General features: G+C 54.3%; 3 protein-coding genes across 3 annotated transcripts; 2 read left to right on the top strand and 1 right to left on the bottom strand.

The window, feature by feature from the left end:
- Positions 1-6,142: 6,142 nt before the first annotated feature.
- On the top strand, positions 6,143-9,215 carry RSF2-0 (Respiration factor 2; the record flags this gene model as incomplete). The annotated part of the gene is made up of 2 exons (XM_037320266.1): positions 6,143-6,860; positions 6,919-9,215. The coding sequence occupies 2 exons, from the start codon at positions 6,143-6,145 to the stop codon at positions 9,213-9,215; spliced, it is 3,015 nt and encodes a 1,004-aa protein (XP_037180638.1).
- A 626-nt stretch (positions 9,216-9,841) lies between these two features.
- CGCA056_v005010 (uncharacterized protein) lies at positions 9,842-10,127 on the bottom strand (the record flags this gene model as incomplete). The annotated part of the gene is made up of 2 exons (XM_037320265.1): positions 9,842-10,019; positions 10,120-10,127. The coding sequence occupies 2 exons, from the start codon at positions 10,125-10,127 to the stop codon at positions 9,842-9,844; spliced, it is 186 nt and encodes a 61-aa protein (XP_037180639.1).
- A 4,999-nt stretch (positions 10,128-15,126) lies between these two features.
- CGCA056_v005009 (uncharacterized protein) lies at positions 15,127-15,568 on the top strand (the record flags this gene model as incomplete). The annotated part of the gene is made up of 3 exons (XM_037320264.1): positions 15,127-15,245; positions 15,327-15,412; positions 15,489-15,568. 3 exons carry the CDS (start codon positions 15,127-15,129, stop codon positions 15,566-15,568), a joined length of 285 nt encoding a protein of 94 aa, XP_037181628.1.
- Between the last annotated feature and the right edge of the window lie 4,438 nt (positions 15,569-20,006).

The raw sequence follows: 20,006 nt of genomic DNA, 5'->3' as shown, positions 1-20,006 counted from the left end.
AAGGTTTGCCCAGCCTCCTAGCCTCGGAGCCGTCGAATCATCCGGGACTAACATGTTCTGGAGAATTTCTGGACTTGAGCATCCGCGTCGACGAGGGGTAGCCTTGTTTCTGGCAGTATGGTTGTCAATGTCAGCGGACTATCGTATAATCGCCATCATGAATGGCATGATAGCTCGAAACAGCAGTTTTGGACGCCGAGGTGACGATAACTCGGCGCAGTCGCCAGCCAGTGTGACCCGACACAGACACGCGCCGGAACCGTCCCATCATGTGACCCGACGAGAAACATTTGATGGTCATGCCGAATCAACTCTGATTTGTTATGATTAGGAGAACAAACCAAGACAGGGGCCGTCAATACCCTTGACCAACTGAGATTCTCTCTCGACGGATGGGTTGGCTGGGGACGAATCGACCAGCGCTACAGAGTACACACTGTCTGTTTGATTGGAACGCTTCGGGCAAAGACTCCGAACATTGCCGGTGGTCTCGAGTTCCCAACACGAGATGGAAAGAGACATTGGTTCAAGCGTTGGGCGACATACGTCAAAGTGAGGAAATAGTGAAGTCTCAAGGACTCATGGAGGGTAGTAATTGCGCATATGGTGAATCGCCGCGGCGAATCACTTTCGTCGCACGCTGCCTCGTCTTGGCCGGAGAAGCAGCCGTCTGGGTCTATTGATTGACGTCGCGCGGCGATTTGGTAACCTGCCTGGACATCTGCACGGTGAGTGAATCTGCTGCATCTTCTTGTTGGGTGGCAGGAGGTTCATCCGGGATGGCTTGGCACTTGGGAAAGACTTGGAGACGTCCTCGTCGGTACTCGGCCCCGAAGTACCCGCTTTCCGCTGCGAAGAGCTGACTTCCAATTTTGCGCGAACGGCGTGATGCCGGCAGCATTGGACTGTCAAGATTAAGTCGCCCCATGTGGTGGAGCAAGCCGTTCGGAGCATGTCCGCGTCCCGGTGATCGGAAGGAAATGGATACCTCGCGGTCATCTTTTTGTGTGCATGCACAACGACATAGGATGTTCCTCCTTTCGTTCGCGCGCAGGTTGAGGTTAGGTTTGCCGTCGCAGCAGCTGGCGGAATGCCAGATGAGGGATGAGCCGACCATCGCCAGCATGGCACCGCGTACCAGGCATCGTACAGCCGGTCTTGTCAGAGACCGATGATGAAGGGCAATTTCGTGCGCGGTTTTTGACAGTGTCGCCAGCCTTCCATGCAGCCAGATCCCTGGCAGGTGTTTGTTCTGCAGCAGCCAGCAGGCGCCAAGAACAGTTCCCGGGCCAAAAAGGAGGAACGAATGCCGCCCATTATCCCACGCCCAGCGCGCATCTGCAACATTGCATCCTTGATGCACCTCGAGGGGCAGGGGCCGATCCTCGTAAGATGCAGCTGGCGGGTACCTCGGATCTCTGAGGCGGCGGCGGCGGTGGGCAGCACAGCAAGGTGCCCTATTCGTACCGTACGTTGCCCTGCCCTACCCTGGTTGCCCTGCCCTGGGCCCTGGTCTCTCCCGCGGTGAACTGTACTTGCGGTGCACTAGCCTGTGTGCTGTTCAGGTAAGGTACCCATACATTGAGCGTGCGGTGGCCGTACAGTAGTAGCCTGCCTGCTGGGAGTTGGAACGCTCAATACCACGTCGATTCGCGTGCGGTGGCCGTGACGCTTGCAGGGTTCGCCATCGTCTCATCATTTTTGGCAGAGCAGGGTCAGAGACGACCTTGCCCGATTAGACGGCCACCCTTGTGTGCTGACCGTTACAGGCAATCCATACTGTGTGCTGTGTGAGCCGCGCGACGAGACTTGGGAACGGCTTGCGTTGTGTGTACTAAGTATTCTTCGAGACGGCCTGACATGGGTGTTCCAGGCCGTCAGAGCTGCCAATTGGCGACAGAGAAAGGCGGGATTTGACGTAAAACCATTGTGTGTCTTCTCGGAAGCATTTTTGGGTGTAGGAGAGGCCGCCAGAGGGCGAGTTGGAGGGATTCGACGGCGTGTATCGTGTATCGTGGGTGTATCAAATGTACCTCTGGAAATGCAGGACGGCCCCCAAAGAGGCCGAAGAACGGAGACTAGTGCAAGTCGACCGCCGAGAGACGGAAACAGAGTAGATGTCGATGGCGCGAGGTTGGCTTGGTGAGGGAAAGCGGCACGACATGTATATGTGTAATTGGCCAGGAAAGCGACCAGAATAAGGGTTCATCACATCTGCTGGCGCGTGCTGGCATGCAGGTGGAATCAATCCACTCACGCACGTATCCTCATCCTGAAGAAACGGGAGTTGGGGTTGGGGGTCGGGTTGGTGAGGAGGAGAAGAGGAGCTGAGGGGACTGAGGAGAAAGGGAGGGTCGGGGAGGGGGAACCCTTAGATTCCGCGTAGGTTGGGGATTAGCGACGCGCGGGATAGGGAGGGGAACAGGGCCAAAGGGACGGGAAGCGCACGCTGCACAGGCGCCGAACAGTGGACACCACGCCTGTAGAGCGCCCCGTGAAGGTACACCTGTAGGGCGCGACGGCGCTGCGGCAGCGCAGGTAGCGTGGGGACCTTGGGGGGAAGGGCGGCGGGAAAAGAGCTTGTGTGGATAGGATTTTGACGTCGGACGATGCGAGGGAATCTCATCTCGGGTTTTCCTGGGTCCTGGGAGTTGGAGTTGGGGGGGGGGGGGGGGGGGGGGGGATATATTGGGGCCCCCCTCTGCCTATGCCGAACCGACGTCCCTTCCCTTGGGAACCTACCACAGGCTACAGGCCACCAGACATGGCCATGGTGCTGAGGTAAGGTTTGGGGGTGGGTGCGTTCTACAGAACTAAGGCAAGGACGACAATGCTCGGGGCAAAAGCGCACGAGGAACGACAACCGGGTCGGGAAGAGGAGCTGACTGAAAGAACGGGGACCATGGAAGACATGGAAGGCGTAGAAGCTGTGGAAGACGTGGAAGGGGCCACGCACGAGCTGGGAAGGTGCGACTAAGGAGTCGTCCATGTCCTCGTCCATCAGCCATCAGGTAGGTAGGAAGGCACCGCACTCGCTCGTCCATCGTCGCTCTCGGCAGGCACGAAGGTAGGCACAGACAGATACCAGATACCTGAGATAGTGCGGACAGATGCAGCAGGAGCACTGTCTTGTCCCATATCCGTACCCAAGGTGCCATACGATGCGATGCAAACACGATACCTTACGACACAGTGGTGCAGTGCAGAGACGCCGAACATGCTCAACTGGGGTTTCATTTTCGGGAAGGTGTGTGATGCGGAGTTCGTTCCGCCATTGCCTACTGCGTACACTACCTGCCCGCCTACCTACCTGGTGGCCTGTAAAAGGAGGCAGGTGCAATATCTCAGGCATGGGAGCCAAGGCAAGGCCAAAAAGTCATAGTGCCCTGCCTTGCCTTGCCTGCCAGGGAGGGAGGTCACGAAGGAGACAGGCACCTTCTCGTACGCCTCCTTGACATGACGGAAAAGCACTGGTGCAAAAAAGGATTATTTCCTTCCTTCCCTCACTTTCCTTATTGCCTCATTAGAGATATGAGGTAACAAGATGCGACCAGGTGAGGGTTTCCCTGGAGAAATTGGCACAATCTTTGATGAGGATCACGCGGGAAGGCATGCGCACGACGAGTACCGGTATGGGATGTGATTGCCCTGAGCAGCAGACACAGTGAGACAGTGACTCGATACCCTGGGGACTCGGCCGATGCGCTGACGGTGAGGTCAGTTGAGAGAACATGCCTAAGGTACCTACCTACCTACCTACCGGTAGAAGCCTGTCAAAGAGCCCAGGATTTGTAGGTAGAGGTATTCAGCGAGCATAACGCAGCTATGGATAAAGGATGGCATGGGCATAGCATAGCCCGGTGATCTAATGCAGACTTTGACGATGACATGCCTGTTTCTCTCACCTCATCTCGCGCTAGACTGCGAATTATTCGTGTAGTCTCTCGCTCCCATCACTCTCTCACATCTCACGCGTCCAGCCCCCAAGGCGCAGTTATCAATCTACGGCAAGGAATTCGCAAGCTCTTCTTTCTATCTGCCTGCCAACCTACCTAATAGTGCAGTCCGTGTGATTCCGTTTCGCCGTACCCGCAGATTCGGCGCTAAGAGAAGGTGAGGACGATCGGGTGGTTTAGGTTCGCGTCACCGCCCTGTTTGGAGGCAATGGCACCCTGAAGGCGTCGGGTAGCCTGTGCAAATGTTGACAGGCCTGCGTCCCGGCAAAGCGTGAGCCTAACTGCTGGGCGGGCCAGCCATGTACGGATAATGACAAGCCAGGCAAGGGTAGCTCGATTTTGACACTCGCCTGGACGACGACCGAGCCGACAGTTCGCATTACCTCACCATCTTTTTCTTTTCTGGTGCTTCTTTCCTCAGTGCACACCGCCGTCTCCTGAATGACGTCCCCCCTTGACCTTCACCTTCCTGGCCAAAGCTCAAGGGCCTTGTCATCCTCGTCGTCCTGTCTGTCTGCTACGGTACGGTACCGCACCACGGTATCTGATCATACACATTACCTGACCGTACAGTCGCCGCTCACAGTGCTCACCCTGTGTACATGGAACCATCTCCGAGGAAGCAGCAGCAGCAGTGCAAGAACAGGCCCTGGGCAGGCATCAGGTTGTGGCCATTGGCAGCTGCTTCCCTCGAAATTTTCTCAACTTCCCTGGCAGAGAGCGGCATGGTGAGCCAGGCGGGTACTTGTGCCTTTGTACCCTTCTGGCTTTGCCTGCCAATTTATTCTTCCTTCTTCGTGTTGTGTATTTGAATTTCTCTTCTCCTTGGGACTTTCCTCTGCCTTCCATCTCCTCTCGTCCTTCATTTGTTTTGCCTCTCCGTCCTCATCCCAACTGCGACCTTTTGTCTGCTGCCCAGCAAGTCTGACTCGACCCGAATTCCATCGAGAACCGAATCGCGAACGCGGCAAATCCTCTGATATTTATCAATTAGCCCCGAAGTGGACATCCCGAGAAAGGAAAAAAAAAAAAAGGAAAAGGAAAACGGGTCCGCTTCCCTTCCTGCCCCCCCCCTCCCGGCTCACCTCCCACACCTCTCACTTCACCACTCCCACACCCTCCCCCCGAAAATTTTACACCAGGCGTCATCCACCGCAGATGCTTTGATCTTGTACCGCGGTCTCCAACTTTCTTGTTCTGGTCACCATCTGCACACGATACCTGGAAACTGTGCTGTGCTGTACTCGACTTGGTTCACGCGCAGCAAACCGTCCTGTCTGTACCTTCCCTCTGTACCAGATTGAGAACCTACGCGCCCAGTCACCAGCACAAAACGAAAAAATTCATCCCAGGTACCTTTCGCGCCTGCCGCTGGAGCAAGGAAGTTTGCCCACTTGCCTTCATCACTTACCGAACCCCCCCATCCAATCATCCACACCTTTTCTCTTCTCTGTCTCCCATCGCCCACCACGGTGTCAACCAACTCAAGCGACCAACGGTCCAACCTCCCACACATTCTCCGAAAAAGGGCCTTCATAAAGGGCAGACAGGATCCACTCCTCCCAGAAGGGGCGACGTCCAAACCCACATCTTCCCTTTTTTCCTCCACCCTTTGGACGGACCACTACTCAACGGTTCCTGCTTCGCACACCCTCGGCACCCACCCCGGCAAGACCACTTTTTTTTCTGACCCCCTCTCGGCGCCGCCAGGTACCTGACAGCTTTTTTTTTCTGCCGAAAAAGAGCAACGCGAGAGAGAGAGAAAAAAAATAAGAAGGATCGAGCCCCGTCGACCCACTCCCGACCCTCCCCAAAACCACCTCCAAACGGGATCAACTGGAGCCTCATCCCACCACAAAACCCACCTTCTCACAAAACAACACCTCTTCGCGTGTTGTCTCTGTTCTTGGGTTCGCGATTTCCATCATTCATTCACTGGTGGAATTTGTCTTCGAGCTCCTCGACCTCTCTCCTGCACTCACACGAGTATTTCCTTTTTGCTCGGCGCGCGCAGAAAATTCAGATCGGCTGGGTCGACGACTTCATTGTCCTTGTCCCACAAAATTTTCCCACGAGGCCGTTGACGAGTCCCCGTACAGACGTAGGAACGCGTCTCGACACCTCGCAACAACTCAAAGCTCTGTGCGCCTTTGTCTCGACAAAAGGCCATCAGACTCGCGGATAGCATGGACGCTTCCCAGTACCCTACCAATGGTATAAACACGAGCTCGGCCTCCTACCCGTCGCCGCCCGCAATCACGCCTCACCAGCTGCAGCACACCAACTCTCCCCTGCCTCACCAGACTCTGCCGCCTCTCCAGCCGCAGACCTCCGCGGCCATGAACCAGATGTACGGCAGCAACCCTCACACTCCTCGCACTCCCGCGACCCCCAACACTCCGGGCTCTGCGAACAACATGCCCGCCTACCCTCAGCAACCTGGAGCTCAGGCTGGACGCGGCGGTCCTTACCAGCAGATGGGCCAGTACCCTCCCCCGCCCCAGGGCTACGGCACTCAGTCTATGCTGCCCCAGACCACGATGGCTTCCTCTCACCCGCAGCCCATCGCGCCTGCTCCTGCCTCCGGTCGCGTCCCGCCCGTCCTTCGCCCCATGCCTGCTGGTGGCGTTATGCCTCAGCCCGGCATGAACTCTCCCTACGGACCTGGCTCCGTTCTCCCTGGAGGTATGGGCGATGGCGACCAGCCTACTCACGTGGTTGGCTCTCAGGGCCGCCGCGGCATCCTTCCCAGCGCTCCTGGACGCCCTGCCGCCACTCCTGCTGGCCCTGGCAACGCAAAGAGCACCGTCATTCCCGTCAAGGATGCGGACGGCAAGTTCCCGTGCCCTCACTGCACCAAGACTTACCTCCACGCCAAGCACTTGAAGCGTCATCTCCTGCGCCGTGAGTATCCCCCAATTGAGACCCCCGAAGCTGACGCTGACCAAAACGCGACTCCCAGACACGGGTGACCGCCCCTACATGTGCGTTCTGTGCCGCGACACTTTCTCGCGTAGTGACATTCTCAAGCGTCACTTCCAGAAGTGCTCCATTCGCCGAGGCAACCCGACTGGTGCTAGCCACTTGTCTCACCCTCAGGCCCACGTCAAGAAGAACGCTGCTGCGCAGAAGGCGGCTCTTGGTCAGGATGGCGGACTGAACCACCTCAATGGTCTAGGTAACATCCCTGCGGATGGCATGGTTCAGCCCTTCGGTATGATGCCTGTGTCGGATGGAATGGGCAACCTCGCGAACGATCAGAGCCAGCTGTCTCGCTCCAGCAGCCTGACCAGAATTGATAATGGCAGTAACCAAGACAGAAGGGGTTTGACAGGTTCTGTCATGGATGCTCAGGGCCGTAACGGCCAGTTCGAGCAGGCATACAACGGCGATGTCCCTAGCTCCATGACGCCCAATATGAATCAACAGATGCAAAACTACAATATGCCCCCGGGTCAAAATGGAATGTCCATGTATGGCGGGTCGAACTCGAACCAACAATCGGGCCTTGATTGGTCTCAAATGTTCCAGGCTGGTGCGCAACAAACCTACGCAAATACCTTCGAAACAACTCCTAATCTTGGACAGACGCAGATCGCAACCAACAAAGAGCCTAATGCTGGCACCCAAAGAACTGAAGGTCTCCCTGGCCCAACCCACTCCGCCGATTCCCTATTCTTCTCTACCTGGGGCGTTCCGCCATCGATTCAGGACCCTTACACCCATATTTCCAACCAGATCCTAAATTTCTTCTACCCTCCCGGCTCCCCGATTACCAACGAAAGCGCCGGCTTCAACCTGTATTTCTCGGCCGAAAACATTCGCGATTTTCTGGAGAAGTACACGCACTTCCATGTGCACTTCCCCATCCTTCATACCCCGACGTTCCGTATCCTGGAATCGTATACTGGCTTACTTGCAGGCATGTGTTGCATGGGCGCCTGCTACTCAGACCGTCTCTCTCCAGATCACGTGCGCGACATGATGAACTTCCTTCGGGCGGCTTTGATCCGCGATGTCCCATTCCTGGCCAACACCGTGGGCTCACGGCAGACTGGAAACGCTGACAATAGTTCTTCGGGCGATAGCAGTCGCGAGCTTGAGGAACTTCAGGCTGTCATGCTGCTCCAAATTCTGCTGCTCTGGAACGGCACACCTGGGCACCGTGAAAGCGCGCGTGAGATCTTGCCAGCAATGGCGGAGCAGACTCGCAAACTGCGTCTGATGGAAGTTTCCACAGCCATGCCCCTCTTCAGCCCGCTGCACCAAGTCAACTTTACCCCTCAAAACTTCGACGTCTCCACATTCGATTGGGGTGTGTGGGTTGAACAGGAAAAGCGGATACGCCTCATGCACATCATCTTCCTCTGCAACTCTGCCATGGAACTTTACTTCAACGCCAACTCCGAACTCGACAGTTTCGAGATGCGCATACCTCTTCCTTCGGACGACGCTGCATGGGATGCGCGGACGAAGAAGGATTGTGAGGACGCTCTCGGTTTCCACGGGGAGGAGCTTGTGCGACAAAAGAACCCGAATGGCACACAACGCAGCAAACAGCCGGAGATGGACCTTGCCCTCAGAGCGCTGTTGCACGGGTCGTATCAGATACAGCCTGGCAGCACAAACCTGTACGGCAAGTTCATCCTGATCCACGCCATCCTCTCCTTGATCCGACGCGCTCAACTGGACGGTAACGCCGTAATGAAGGGTTACGCGACGCCCCCGTTGAGTGACTGGATGGTGAATGGAGGATCTGATGGCACTGGTACAAACAGCGGAAGAGCAACACCTGTCGACCCCGCCACAAAAGCGATGCCCGCTCACGTTCAAGAATCTTTCCGCGTGGCGCTGCAAAAGTTCAAGGTCAACTGGGACGCGGACATGGTCAATCAGTTTCCCCCTGGTATGGCCAAGAACGCGCGCAGATATGGATTCTCTAGAGATGGCATCCATTTCTACTGGTTGGCGAGATACATGTTGAAGCACACGCGGGCAACGGATCTGCAGATGGATTCGGATCGTCGCTTCATGCAGGTGATGCAACTTCTGAAGTCGGTGAAGACATGGGTACAAACGGATGGAGCCTCGAGGGGCGAGGAATTGGGATCGGTTGGAGAAATCGACAAGGATTTTGGGTCGGAAAACCTCACACTCGACCTGGCGCGACTTTTCAAACATCTTTCGGCGGTGGTGGAAGACCCGGGAATCCCTTCAGTTCAGACGGATATCAGCACAGTGGCCGGCGGCACTCTCTGACACAACAAAACTCATCTGCATTTGGTGGCGTTTGTTTTACTTTTTTATTTCATTTTCATTTTCCTTTTCACGTTGTATCCTCACGGATCCGTTTTCATCGACTCATACGCGTTGTTGTTGAAAAGCAACCTCGATTCCCTACTGCATCAAAGCCGGACACGGTGGTTATTTTTGATATGCATCTTGTGGCGGGTGGTTTTGCGCAATGATAGACGGGGATGGTGGAGTTGGCACTGCATTAGACTGCGATCAGATAGAACTTGGGAGGCTCTCGGGTGACACCACAGGTGGCCCGGCGAGGTTGTCACGATATTCATGGCTTTTCGCTCATAATGATTTTCGTTGAAGCGGTTGCGCACGGCTAGGCTGGTCTGGTCTAATGTTAGATGTCTCAAAATGGGTGGTACTCGTCGTTTATCGCGAAAACAAAAAAAGGCGGTCCGCAGCAGCGGTCTACCGCCAGCGCAGTTTCTCAGTGCTTCTTTTGGAAGTCGGCATGAACTTAGAGATTAGACATTGCAAAATTGAATTGACTGTACAAAATCACCACTTTGTCCTTAATGATTGTGACTGCTTCAGAGACACCGTCCCTCACAAAATCGTAGTCTGGTCTCTTGACTTCTGCCTCACGACCTGTCGACGACGTGAACCTTGGGGACGTACTTGTCGACAGCAGCCTTCTCCTCGACGGTGGGCTTGTACTTCTCCTCAGCCCTGTCGGAAAGGTAGAGGCCTGCTCCGCCCCAGGCCAGGACGGCGACGCCAAACCCGAGGCGGGTCTTGGGAGACAGGTTCTTGTAGGCTCTGTGGGCGTGCGGGTGTCAGCTTAGCGGGCGCGACTTGAAGTGGAACATCCCATGCCAAGACGTGGCCGGCAGAGAGTGGGAGGAGTTTTTAAGCTTACTTTAACATCTTGAGCTCGTGCGTGGGTGGGTGGATGCGTGGATGGAGGAAGTGAGTGGGTGATTACGCAGAAGAGCTTGACGGCATCCCCGGCTCTAGTACACAGTCAGTCGGATGGCTCATCGAGCAGGTCGTCTGGTGGCTGGTTTCCTTACTGCAGCAACCTTGGCGAATTGGACGCGGTGAGGGAATCGGCAATGGCGCTGGCTGAGGGAAAGTTTTGGCGATGGGTTGATGGAGGAGGAGAGGTTCTCATGTTGGAAAAGGGCTGTGTCTGATTGGTTGGATGTCGAAATGTGGGTCAGTGGGAGAGTCTCTACCATCCACCACCCCTCGCTCGTTTGATTTAAGAATCTTGCAATGTCACTTCCTGGATTTCATGTAACGCCTAGAGTTCAGATGGCAGATTGATGGCTAGGCTCAAAAGATGTCCATGGCGTTCAAGCCACCCGCCGAGGTTGTGGGACTCATCCTCCACCACATATCCTGCGGGAACCTTCGGCAGGTCTGCTACACGTCTGTCTGGTCTGTGAATCTCTGGGCTATCTAGAGCTTCTAGCCTTGTCCCTCGGCCTAAGTTTAGTTCTTCTCAACTACTGGATAAAGTAACTTTTTCGGCACAAGGTCGCCCTCTCCTCTATTGTTGAAAGGAATGCGGTTTTACTTACTCCCCGGTTGAGGCTCTCAGCCAAGACTGGCATGAGCCCAAGTTCGGGATCTGGAGTTCAATCATAGACTTAAGGAGTGTGATAGATAGTGATACAACAGAGCGAGAAGTGATGAGATGGAAATCTGAGATGCTTCTGCTGGTGATAGTGAGAAGATTTGAGCAACCCAATGAGGCCAGGATTTCGCTGAACTAATACTCGGTTTAGAAATTCTTGCGCAAGAGGAGGCTTGAGCATCAAACTTCAAGACGATTGAACACGGCACAATCACAAGGCTCGTTTGACCTGCTGGTAAGTATGGTAGTAAGTCTCAGGCACTTCAGGCGTTCCGAAGGTGCACGGGTGCCTGGACATGGGACCGCTGCTTGAAGCTGACTATATAACTGAACGCGTTCGCAACATGAGTTAGGAGGAAGCTAGAAAACGCAAAGCTGAGACTTAATTCAAAAGGAGTATGTTGTTTGCTCGGACGTGATTATGATAGCTGGGGCGAGCATGTCGTCGCCCTCCTAGGTACGTTCAAAGGCTAGCAGCAAAAAGAGGAGATGAGCAAAAACATACAACACCGGGCATTCGCCGGTCGTCACCGACCCGACTACTACTCCAGCCCTCACTGGCTTATCTATGGGAGAGCGGACGGGATCCCGAGTTCTCCAGTGGGTATGGTCGTATGTGATGATTCCTGGAGGTCAACATACTTAGATACCAATCATTCACACATGACCAGCTAGGTCAGTATCATCTTCTCAATGTATGTTCCGTTCCAACAGACTTATCTGGACATTGAGGGAATTGAAGCAGTGCCTGCTTAACTCAAGTTCGCAGAAGTAGCCCTAGGTACAGCTGTCTATCATGCGAATACCCTACGTTTGTCATTCAGCTCTAAATCGCAACTTCACTTCACTTCATGAGCTGCCATCGACCGTATACAACAATATCTGAGTTCGTATTACTGCCTTTTCATCAGGCTGCAGTACAGGCAGTCTGAAGTAAGGTTTTGATTAAGATACACTCTCTCACCTATGTTCTCTCAAGGCCACTCCGACCTCGTAAAGAAACCTAGATTGGACCTCCCGTGTCGAGAACATGCAACCATTCGACTCACTTATTAAGCATGTCAACTCTGGGCCACCGAGCTTAAACATTGTCAGAAACTGTGCTTGCGAGACGGCTTCTGGCAACCTTTCTATGCGAGATTTACCTAGTATAGGGCACTGTTCATACCGATATACTACACGAGTCAAGACTTGTGACCTCTAAAGTAGAAGAAAGAGTTGATACTTGCGTTGTTGATACTTCTGACGAAGAACCTCTTGTAAGCTTCAACGTAACACAGCCGAATGCATTTCAGCTGCCTGTATCTCCGTCAAACGTGTTGGTGAGGTTCCCGGCTATGCTCTCGAGGTGGCTTCACCCGACGTTTTAGAAAGGATGTTGATCTCTCTACTCAAGTTGCGTAGAGATGACTTTTCAATTGAAGTGGCCCTTGTAGCCACGAGAAAGTAATCCTACTGGGTGCTGGGCGTAATACGCATTCTTTATCCTCATCATCAAGTTCATATCAACAGCCTGTCCTCATCCGAGTATATCAATACAGGGGCGTCGTATTGTTTTCTTCAAGATAGCAGCACCACACCCTGTGTTCACATAAGCCAAGCACCAGCGAAGCATTCTCGTGATCGTGAAAAGTGCCCGGGAGATAAACCAACTGCGCAGCATCGAAACGCATCACGAGAGCCTCAGGTTCGGATACCCTTCCCTCCTACACCAACAACGTCTCGTCAGTATTCCCCTGAAGATCGTCAAAGTCAATACGCCTTCTAGTCGACCATACAGCCCACGGGTTGATCGTAGCCACAAGTCAAGTAAGTTGCTTTAGTCCGCAGTCTAGACCTTTCCAACACTCTCGCGAGATTTGATGGAATTTGGACAAGGGGAGACAACAACTTCCTACCATGACGCAGTCACATTGTTTGCAGATTCAGACATCATACGTGGGAATCCCTGAAAGACACCGGGAACGATCGTTCGCGGCTGGTATTAGCTCACCAATCAATATCCTTGAGTCACACTATGAGAGCTTCACATCTTGACACAAGGGCGATACTCGTCTGAATTCATCCCATTCTTAGCCCTTGATCTACTGACGAAGCGTCACCGCCGTGGGATTGCAGACCAAACCGCATGAGCATATCTGGCATTAGGAGCTCTCGGATCGGACTATGGTCAATGCCAGAGCTGGCCTATTGGAGCAATTTTCCGAGCACACGAAGATATCTGTGTGACTGACCAATGATTAGAAAACACCTCGAGAAGAGAGCTATTGGTGTCGCCCATGGGTCAGTATTCAGTTGTGGTCGTTGTCAACCGCCGCCTGTCTGGCCGCGTCACGAAGCTCGGATGGTCGGTGGAAGTTGTGATCCTAGAAATCTACATGAATTCACCGAGCATATCAAATGACTGAAAGCTCGCTACATCAACATTGCCGCACAACGATCACGACCCGTGTGGCTTAGTGGCAACACCGGCAGGTGTCCACACACCTACCTGTCAACGCCATCCTGATTCTACGTGATGCCACCCGGAGGCCGATCTGTTGTTCAAAGAAACCAAGTCATCTATACGGCAAGAGGACGGGTTTCCACCAAAGTCTCCTCTAGACAGTGATTACATACGTACTCACACAAGACCGAAAACTGACGCATCCTCGGAGGCAACGAGTTGGGTCGCGATGGCTTTCATTACAGTCCGAGTTGGCGTGGTGGAGTAGCTTGAGATCGATTGTAGAACTCGTCATGTTTTCATTAAAGCGAAGCGGTAATATCAAGACGACGTCTTGGCCCCTGTCCCATCGCTAGCCCACTCGATGCTGTAAGCCTTCAATAAGTTTACAGGAGAAGAATACTGCTGAGGTTTCTGGCGACCTCCTGGAGTGCTCGACGTATCGTAGCCGGCTGGTAGATTATGATCAGACACCAGAACCATGGCACGTAAGCGTGAATAAGCGTAACGCCCGGAACAGGGGCATACACCCGACCCTGGACGTCAGTATCGGCGCCGAGGATGTTTGCCAGAGACGATTGTTGCCTCTGACCTCACGTTCTTCAGCATAGAGCTGCATCCCATTAAAGCATTCCGCGTGCGCTATAATGATCGACTCATGTGACCAGTAGTGAACGAGTACAACAAACACAGAACAATCTCATTAGCCCTTCCCGTCTGCTCGAAGATGGGATACATAAGGTTCAGGAAGAATGTCACACTCGCTCCCGAACTCCCAGGTCGGAGAGGCACAAGAGCTCACCAGAAGCGAAACGGCAGTTGAGACCTTGGTACAAACCAACATCTGCTGCTTGACGCCAGCACTCACTTGAGGCGTAAACAGAGAAACAGTTACTTCTCCAGACCCTGCGGTGTAAATATCTTGACGTTACAGACTCAAACGAGCGTAACTCAATAATTGAAGCCGCGAACCGATAGATGCCAATCCAGGAAACCAACGGTCGTCTTCATCCGTCCAGCGTTCTACGCGGCAGCATAATCTTCATACCGGCCAGACCAACATTTGGCTAGTCAAGCGAGTGAACTGCTCGGGCGCCGTATAAGGAAAAGCAACTGCCGACCTTAAGAAGCGTGATAATAGAGCACGAGCAATCAATGCCAGCGCAGGAGGAACACGGCCCCAACACCACATCCTCATGCCCTCATCCAGCCGTCAGCATGCACGATGAGATCGCTACAGCCGGGGGGTTCCAGAACAGCCCACCACCCGGTTGTGCTCCCCCTCCCCGCCACATCGCTGAAGTCATCATGCCGATAGCCACACCTGGCTTCCGGCCGGGTGGGGTCTCGTGCGACTTCATCGGGGGGTTTACGAAAAACATCCATACGTACAAAAGAAAGACACGGATAATTGCGTATGCTCCCGGGGCAAGTAGGCCCAGTCTTTGATCTCACCCGCCAGAGGAATGGTGTTGTTCTCGCTGCCCGCTGACGCGGTTCGCAGGCTGAATCTTGGTTCCAACAAGGCAAAAGGTGGGCGAGGACCCTGATTTTGTTCACCCTTGTCCCCCACGCAATCAGGTTCGGAGGACGTCATTGTCGATCATCTCTCTCCCGCGGGGTTGCACACAACGAGGGAAAGCTGCGAACCAGCAAGTTTTGAGGACGATGCTTGAAGAGATATAAAACGAGCAGAGTAGATAGAGGGAAATATGGAAAGAGAAGGGTAGTAACATCTCACGCTTGTGATTCACGGCGAGCCTCATAGACACAGAACGCCTCTGCGCCCCTAGACATCAACTTCGAAAACACAACTTCTCACACACAATTCAGAAACAATGGAGTCGTCAACCACGCAGTCCCTCCTCATCTCCCTCGCGATCATCGTCGCCGTGTTCGCCGGAGGCTTCTTTGCGTACCAGCAGGGAATGCTGGACCCTATCATCGAGCAGATTGGGTGAGTTTGACGGAGGCAGAAAGCACCTGCTGGATCTCGCGACCGTCCTTGCGGCAATGGCTAACCACTTATCGTCACCAGCGTCATGATGTTCAAGGCAAAGGCGGAAGCCGAGAAGAAGAAACTCCAGGCTCAGGGGCAGAAGGCCGGCCAGGATTTTGTCGATGGTAAGTCTTTGACAGCGGCAACCATGGGGCACAAAATATCCCGAGAAAACCCAACTAACAAACCCACCCCCGGCAGACCAACTCAAGGGGAACAAGCAGGCGGCCGATGTGGCGGACGGCATTGGTTCTTTTGGTGGACTGAAGAAGCAGCTTTAATTTCAACCCATGATGGCTGAATGAAGCTTATTAGCCGGGTCAGTCAAGCATCACCATGGTCGACAATGCGAGCAACGAAATTACGAAGTCAAGATTATTAGGGGGTTGGAAACTCGGGATTAGACGTTGAGCGTTAACGGCGTGGGAAACAGACGTGGGCCGGCGTCTTTTGCTAGTTCTTCTCAAGCTGTTCTCGAACATTTCTTTGGCGCTAGGAATCCAGGAGGTGAATGAAAACGGCGTTTGTCAGCAGTAATCTCGCTCGGGTGCTCGAATGCTCGAATGCTCCAGTGCGAAGTCTCCGTTGCCTGTTGGTTACATCTTGTTGACATTGAGGGGCGACGAAAAGAAGAAAGAAAAAAACAAGTGTTTCAACCAACTTGCTTTCCAGGAACAACCTGTTGCGGAGAGATTAAGGAGAGCATGGGTTTTGATGACCTCATGGCTCCTGAAGCAGGCAAGGGCCCTGGACGCTGCATGCCTAGAAACCAGCTCAAGAACACCCGTAGGCTGTGGCCCCCCCTAGCAGTTTGGCAAGTGCAATTCCGTTTGGCGGAAGGGAACAGGGCGCAGAGGACAAGGCAAGGGCTAGAGCATGCCATGCCTTGCCTTAGTGGACGGGTGCAAAGTTGCAGGGCTCTCGTGGCCCCGGCTCCGTGCAACCGTGAATCTGAACCTGTGACGATCGGCGGCGAGCTCGGGCTCTGCCTCCACCCTGAGCGTGCTGTCTTTCCACTTGGCTGTCACCTTTTACGCTTGAATATGCCGTCTGTCGACGCCAATGGGACTCTTGGACTCCAGTTTGGGGGCTTCGGCGAGCAGTCCAAAAGTCCAGACAACATTGACCGGCTATATTTGGTCTTTGTTAATGGAGGGTCCAGCTATCCCTTTTGCTCAAACCACTCGTTCGAATCCTCCTGACATGCTGTTGCCACGAGGTCGACTCGGTACTTGCGGCTGGCCCATGACCAAGGTTTTTTTTTTTCCTTTTTTTTTTTTTTTTTTTTTCTTTTTTCCGTCCTCTCCCCCCGATCCGTCATGAGCCACCCCGGTGAATCCGAATTGTCCCCCCTAATAACGGGTGGCCTGGGTTGCACAGACGGATTGACCGGCTGCGTCCGTCCGGAGGCCCTGCCAGGCCTCAAGAGTTCCGCGGGAGAGCTCCTGGCCTCATGCCCTTCGCAGCACAAGCGGAGCCCGTCGAGTTGTATATCCGGCACACGGCTCATCTGCGCTCGAAACTCGTCCGCTGCAGGGCCTGAAAGCCGCCCTGCATCGACAGCCAATTGCCGCTCACATCCCCCCCCCCTGAGGTTCAACGGCCTGCGGGCAGTAGCACAAAAAGCCGAGAAAATCTGTATCAAAATCTTCATCGAATGTGTGGAGTTGGGATGCCTGCTGTGGTCTCCCCTAGTACGCATGCGGCCCTTGGATTCAACGACGCCGATGAGTCAAGAACAAAGAAACGAAAGCCCCTGCTGGCTAAGCGCCGCGCATGGGTCGTCCGAAGTGGCTTGGATCCCCCGAGTGGCATCTCAACTCTGGAGTTTTTGCGGCCCACTCATCGCGGAATTCGCTTGGACAAGCGGAGATTTTCATTTCCCATCCATGGACAGACTTCAAGGTTGATCCTGCTATTTTTAAGTCCCTCTCGAGGCTATGCGTTCGTCGAAATGGCAACGACGGCCAAGACTTGTTTTCGGATTGCTAGCAACACGCGAGATGACTTTTGAATGTGGAATTCCCGCCAATGCTGGAGAATGCTTCCATGTGGCATTGGATCCGTTGAGGCAACGAGAAGACACGCTCTGGCGGGTCCCCTGTTTGCGTGCCATGTCTCCCGAAGGAATCGCCATGTTTGGGCGAATGAAGCCGCATGGGCATTAGAAAACGAGTGAGAGGTCAGACACGTTGAAGAGCGTTGTGAAGAACGTTCGAGCGAGCCGTTTCCCGGTTTGACCTGTCTGCCGCAAGCTTGGCATCTGTGAACTTGGTTGGATGTGAAAATCTTCTGGTTGGACTCGATGCAAACGATCGAGGCCGGGAGAGCAACAAGGCCCACGGGCCGTGTTTGATTGGCGCGTACCGGCGGCGCTAGGTTTAGAGTGGGGTCTGCCCTGCCTGCATTCCGGGGTTGAAGTGAAGTTTCCAGGTGGCTGGGACCAGATGGCAGTGTCCGTATCCGCATCTTCCATTCCGGAACCGATCCTCGCCGGGCGTTCTGCCGCGGGCGAATTGATAACCTCATCAGGTCGTTGGCAAAGACAGGTCCTGCCAAAAAATCTTGTCCAGGACAAAGAGACACGAAGACGGGTGGAATCCGCGAGTTCTTGGCGACAACGTGGTGTGGTGATTGACACCTCAGTGACCCCGTTGGCATTCGATCGGCTTCGGCCATGTGCGTGTCTGGGTTGACGGACCCAACTTTGGCGCGCCCCGCCTTGGAAGAATCCGGACGCAATCCGGACTGCCGATGGCAATGCTGGGCTGATGAGTTGGAATCTCAAGCCGCGAAAGGCCCGGCTCACGGCCCAAGCTGGCTGGCTGGCACTGGAGGCAGACCAGAGCTAGCCGCGCAACAGAGGCTAACTGCGGCAGCATGGCATGGCCGCGTGCTTTGTGTCTGTCTGTAGCTACTGCGTAGGCTGCCAGGAACCCCACCTGCGTTCCCCGCGCGAAGGGAGGGAATGGAGAGGAGAGGAGCGGTTGATCGCATGAACGGCACGGGTGACGACGTTTTCTCCTCGGTCGACAACTCACGAGATCAAAGTTGGTTGGCTGCAGTTCTCGTGGAACAATTTTGAGACAAGGAGGGGCATGTGAGGCAGCTAGCCGGTAATAATGCTCTGAGAAGCAGTCAAGACAGAGACTTGCAACCCGTCGTTGAAGGTTCTGGCAGAAAGTCGAACAGGAGTGGTCACAGACCGACGCCGAATTGCAGCAAGAAAACGTCTCATGGATGCATGCACATTCCGCCCCCAAGGTAGTGAGGAGATGCAGGCCGCACCTCTGCACCTCTCGGGTCCAAGGACGCGGGCTTGAGACATTGGTGTGATAGCGTCAGATGCCACTGTCAGTTCGCAATGGAGCGATAATCTTCGGGCGCATGGGTTGCCGATGAGTAACTCTGAATCGTCTCAATCTGTGAAGAGGCGCGATTGCAGATGCTCGGGGCAGAGATTCTCAAATTCCTTTGACACGGCAGGGTCGGGGGAGCGGCAGCGGGCGACCACGCCGAGTGAAATGAAACAATTCCCGAGTTGGTTGAGGTGCTTCATTGTCGCAGTGTTTGCTCTTTGCCTTTCTCCCCTGGTGGTGGCTTAAGCCCAGTGGATGTGGCGGGTTCCTCGGTTCGCTGTCGAGGTTCGTCGGCCTCTGATTTGCACGAGCTAACCCGGCGGTCGAGGGTGGTGTTGTATCCGTAAGGACATTGATGAGTCAACCACGCGCAGGCTGGAAGCAAGCTTACCCGTTCCCCTTCCCGGTCGCGAGGCGAGAGGTGAGAATGACGGATGACAGCGGGGTCGGATGAGCAGACCAGCCAAAACGAGACGAACCGACCCAAATCGGCCAGAGAGGGGACGATGACGATACGACGATACGGGGCCAACAGACGGCTCAGACTGAAGCAGGCTGGCGGATACCACGCACATACGAGAAAATGGCGATTTGGGTGCGTCGATATTGGCGCAACCGCCGTGCTGCTGCGTTCCTTAGTCAGGAACACTGAATAGAGCATCACACCCTTACAAAGGAACCTGAAAGAACCCGTCACCAGAGAGCCGTCAGACTCGACATCGTTGGGAGGGCGGTTGGTCGGTTGGGTGTAGTGTAGTAAGTGTGGTGGGATGCCAGGTGGGTGGACGAGGTAGACCAAAAGTACCGATAGTCTGAAGTGTATGACGAGTGGGGAGCCGATGTGAAGAGGTGGATGGACAATTGTTGGACTTGGGTACAGCAGTCACTGCAGCGAAATGCAGCTGAGGTGCAGCGAGCCGGGCCCCGCGAGGAGAGATGACTGCGTTGCGTTGCGTTGCGTTGCGTAGCAGCTGCTCCGGCCAAGCGAGCTAGCCGGTTGGCGATGGTGGTGGTGTTGGGGTCGGAGTCACAGCAGAGTACCAAGAGTACGTGTGGTGGTAACAGCAGGAAGGAAGACTTAGATGGTGCTGATGGTGAGAGAATGACAAGAGACGCAAGAGACGCAAGAGACGAGACAAATCCCCGACTTCATTGGAGTAGGCGAGAGACATCACATATCTCAGCCACACGATGGGAGGGATCCACTTTTCGTTACTGCAGATGGCAGTAGCACCTCACATTTGGCATGCACCAAGATGGAGCTTGATTAAATCCTTTTCGTTTCTCTGCGTGTCTTCGTTTCGTTTCTTTCTTCTTTGGTCGTTATCGAGAGCCTTGCGCACGGCAATCGGGTTTCCGT

Source organism: Colletotrichum aenigma (assembly GCF_013390185.1).
Source record: "Colletotrichum aenigma strain Cg56 chromosome Unknown KSG_Cg56_contig03, whole genome shotgun sequence".
NCBI lineage: Eukaryota > Fungi > Ascomycota > Sordariomycetes > Glomerellales > Glomerellaceae > Colletotrichum > Colletotrichum aenigma.
Note: the sequence above shows the minus strand (reverse complement) of the source record. Positions and strands in the feature narration are given on the sequence as shown.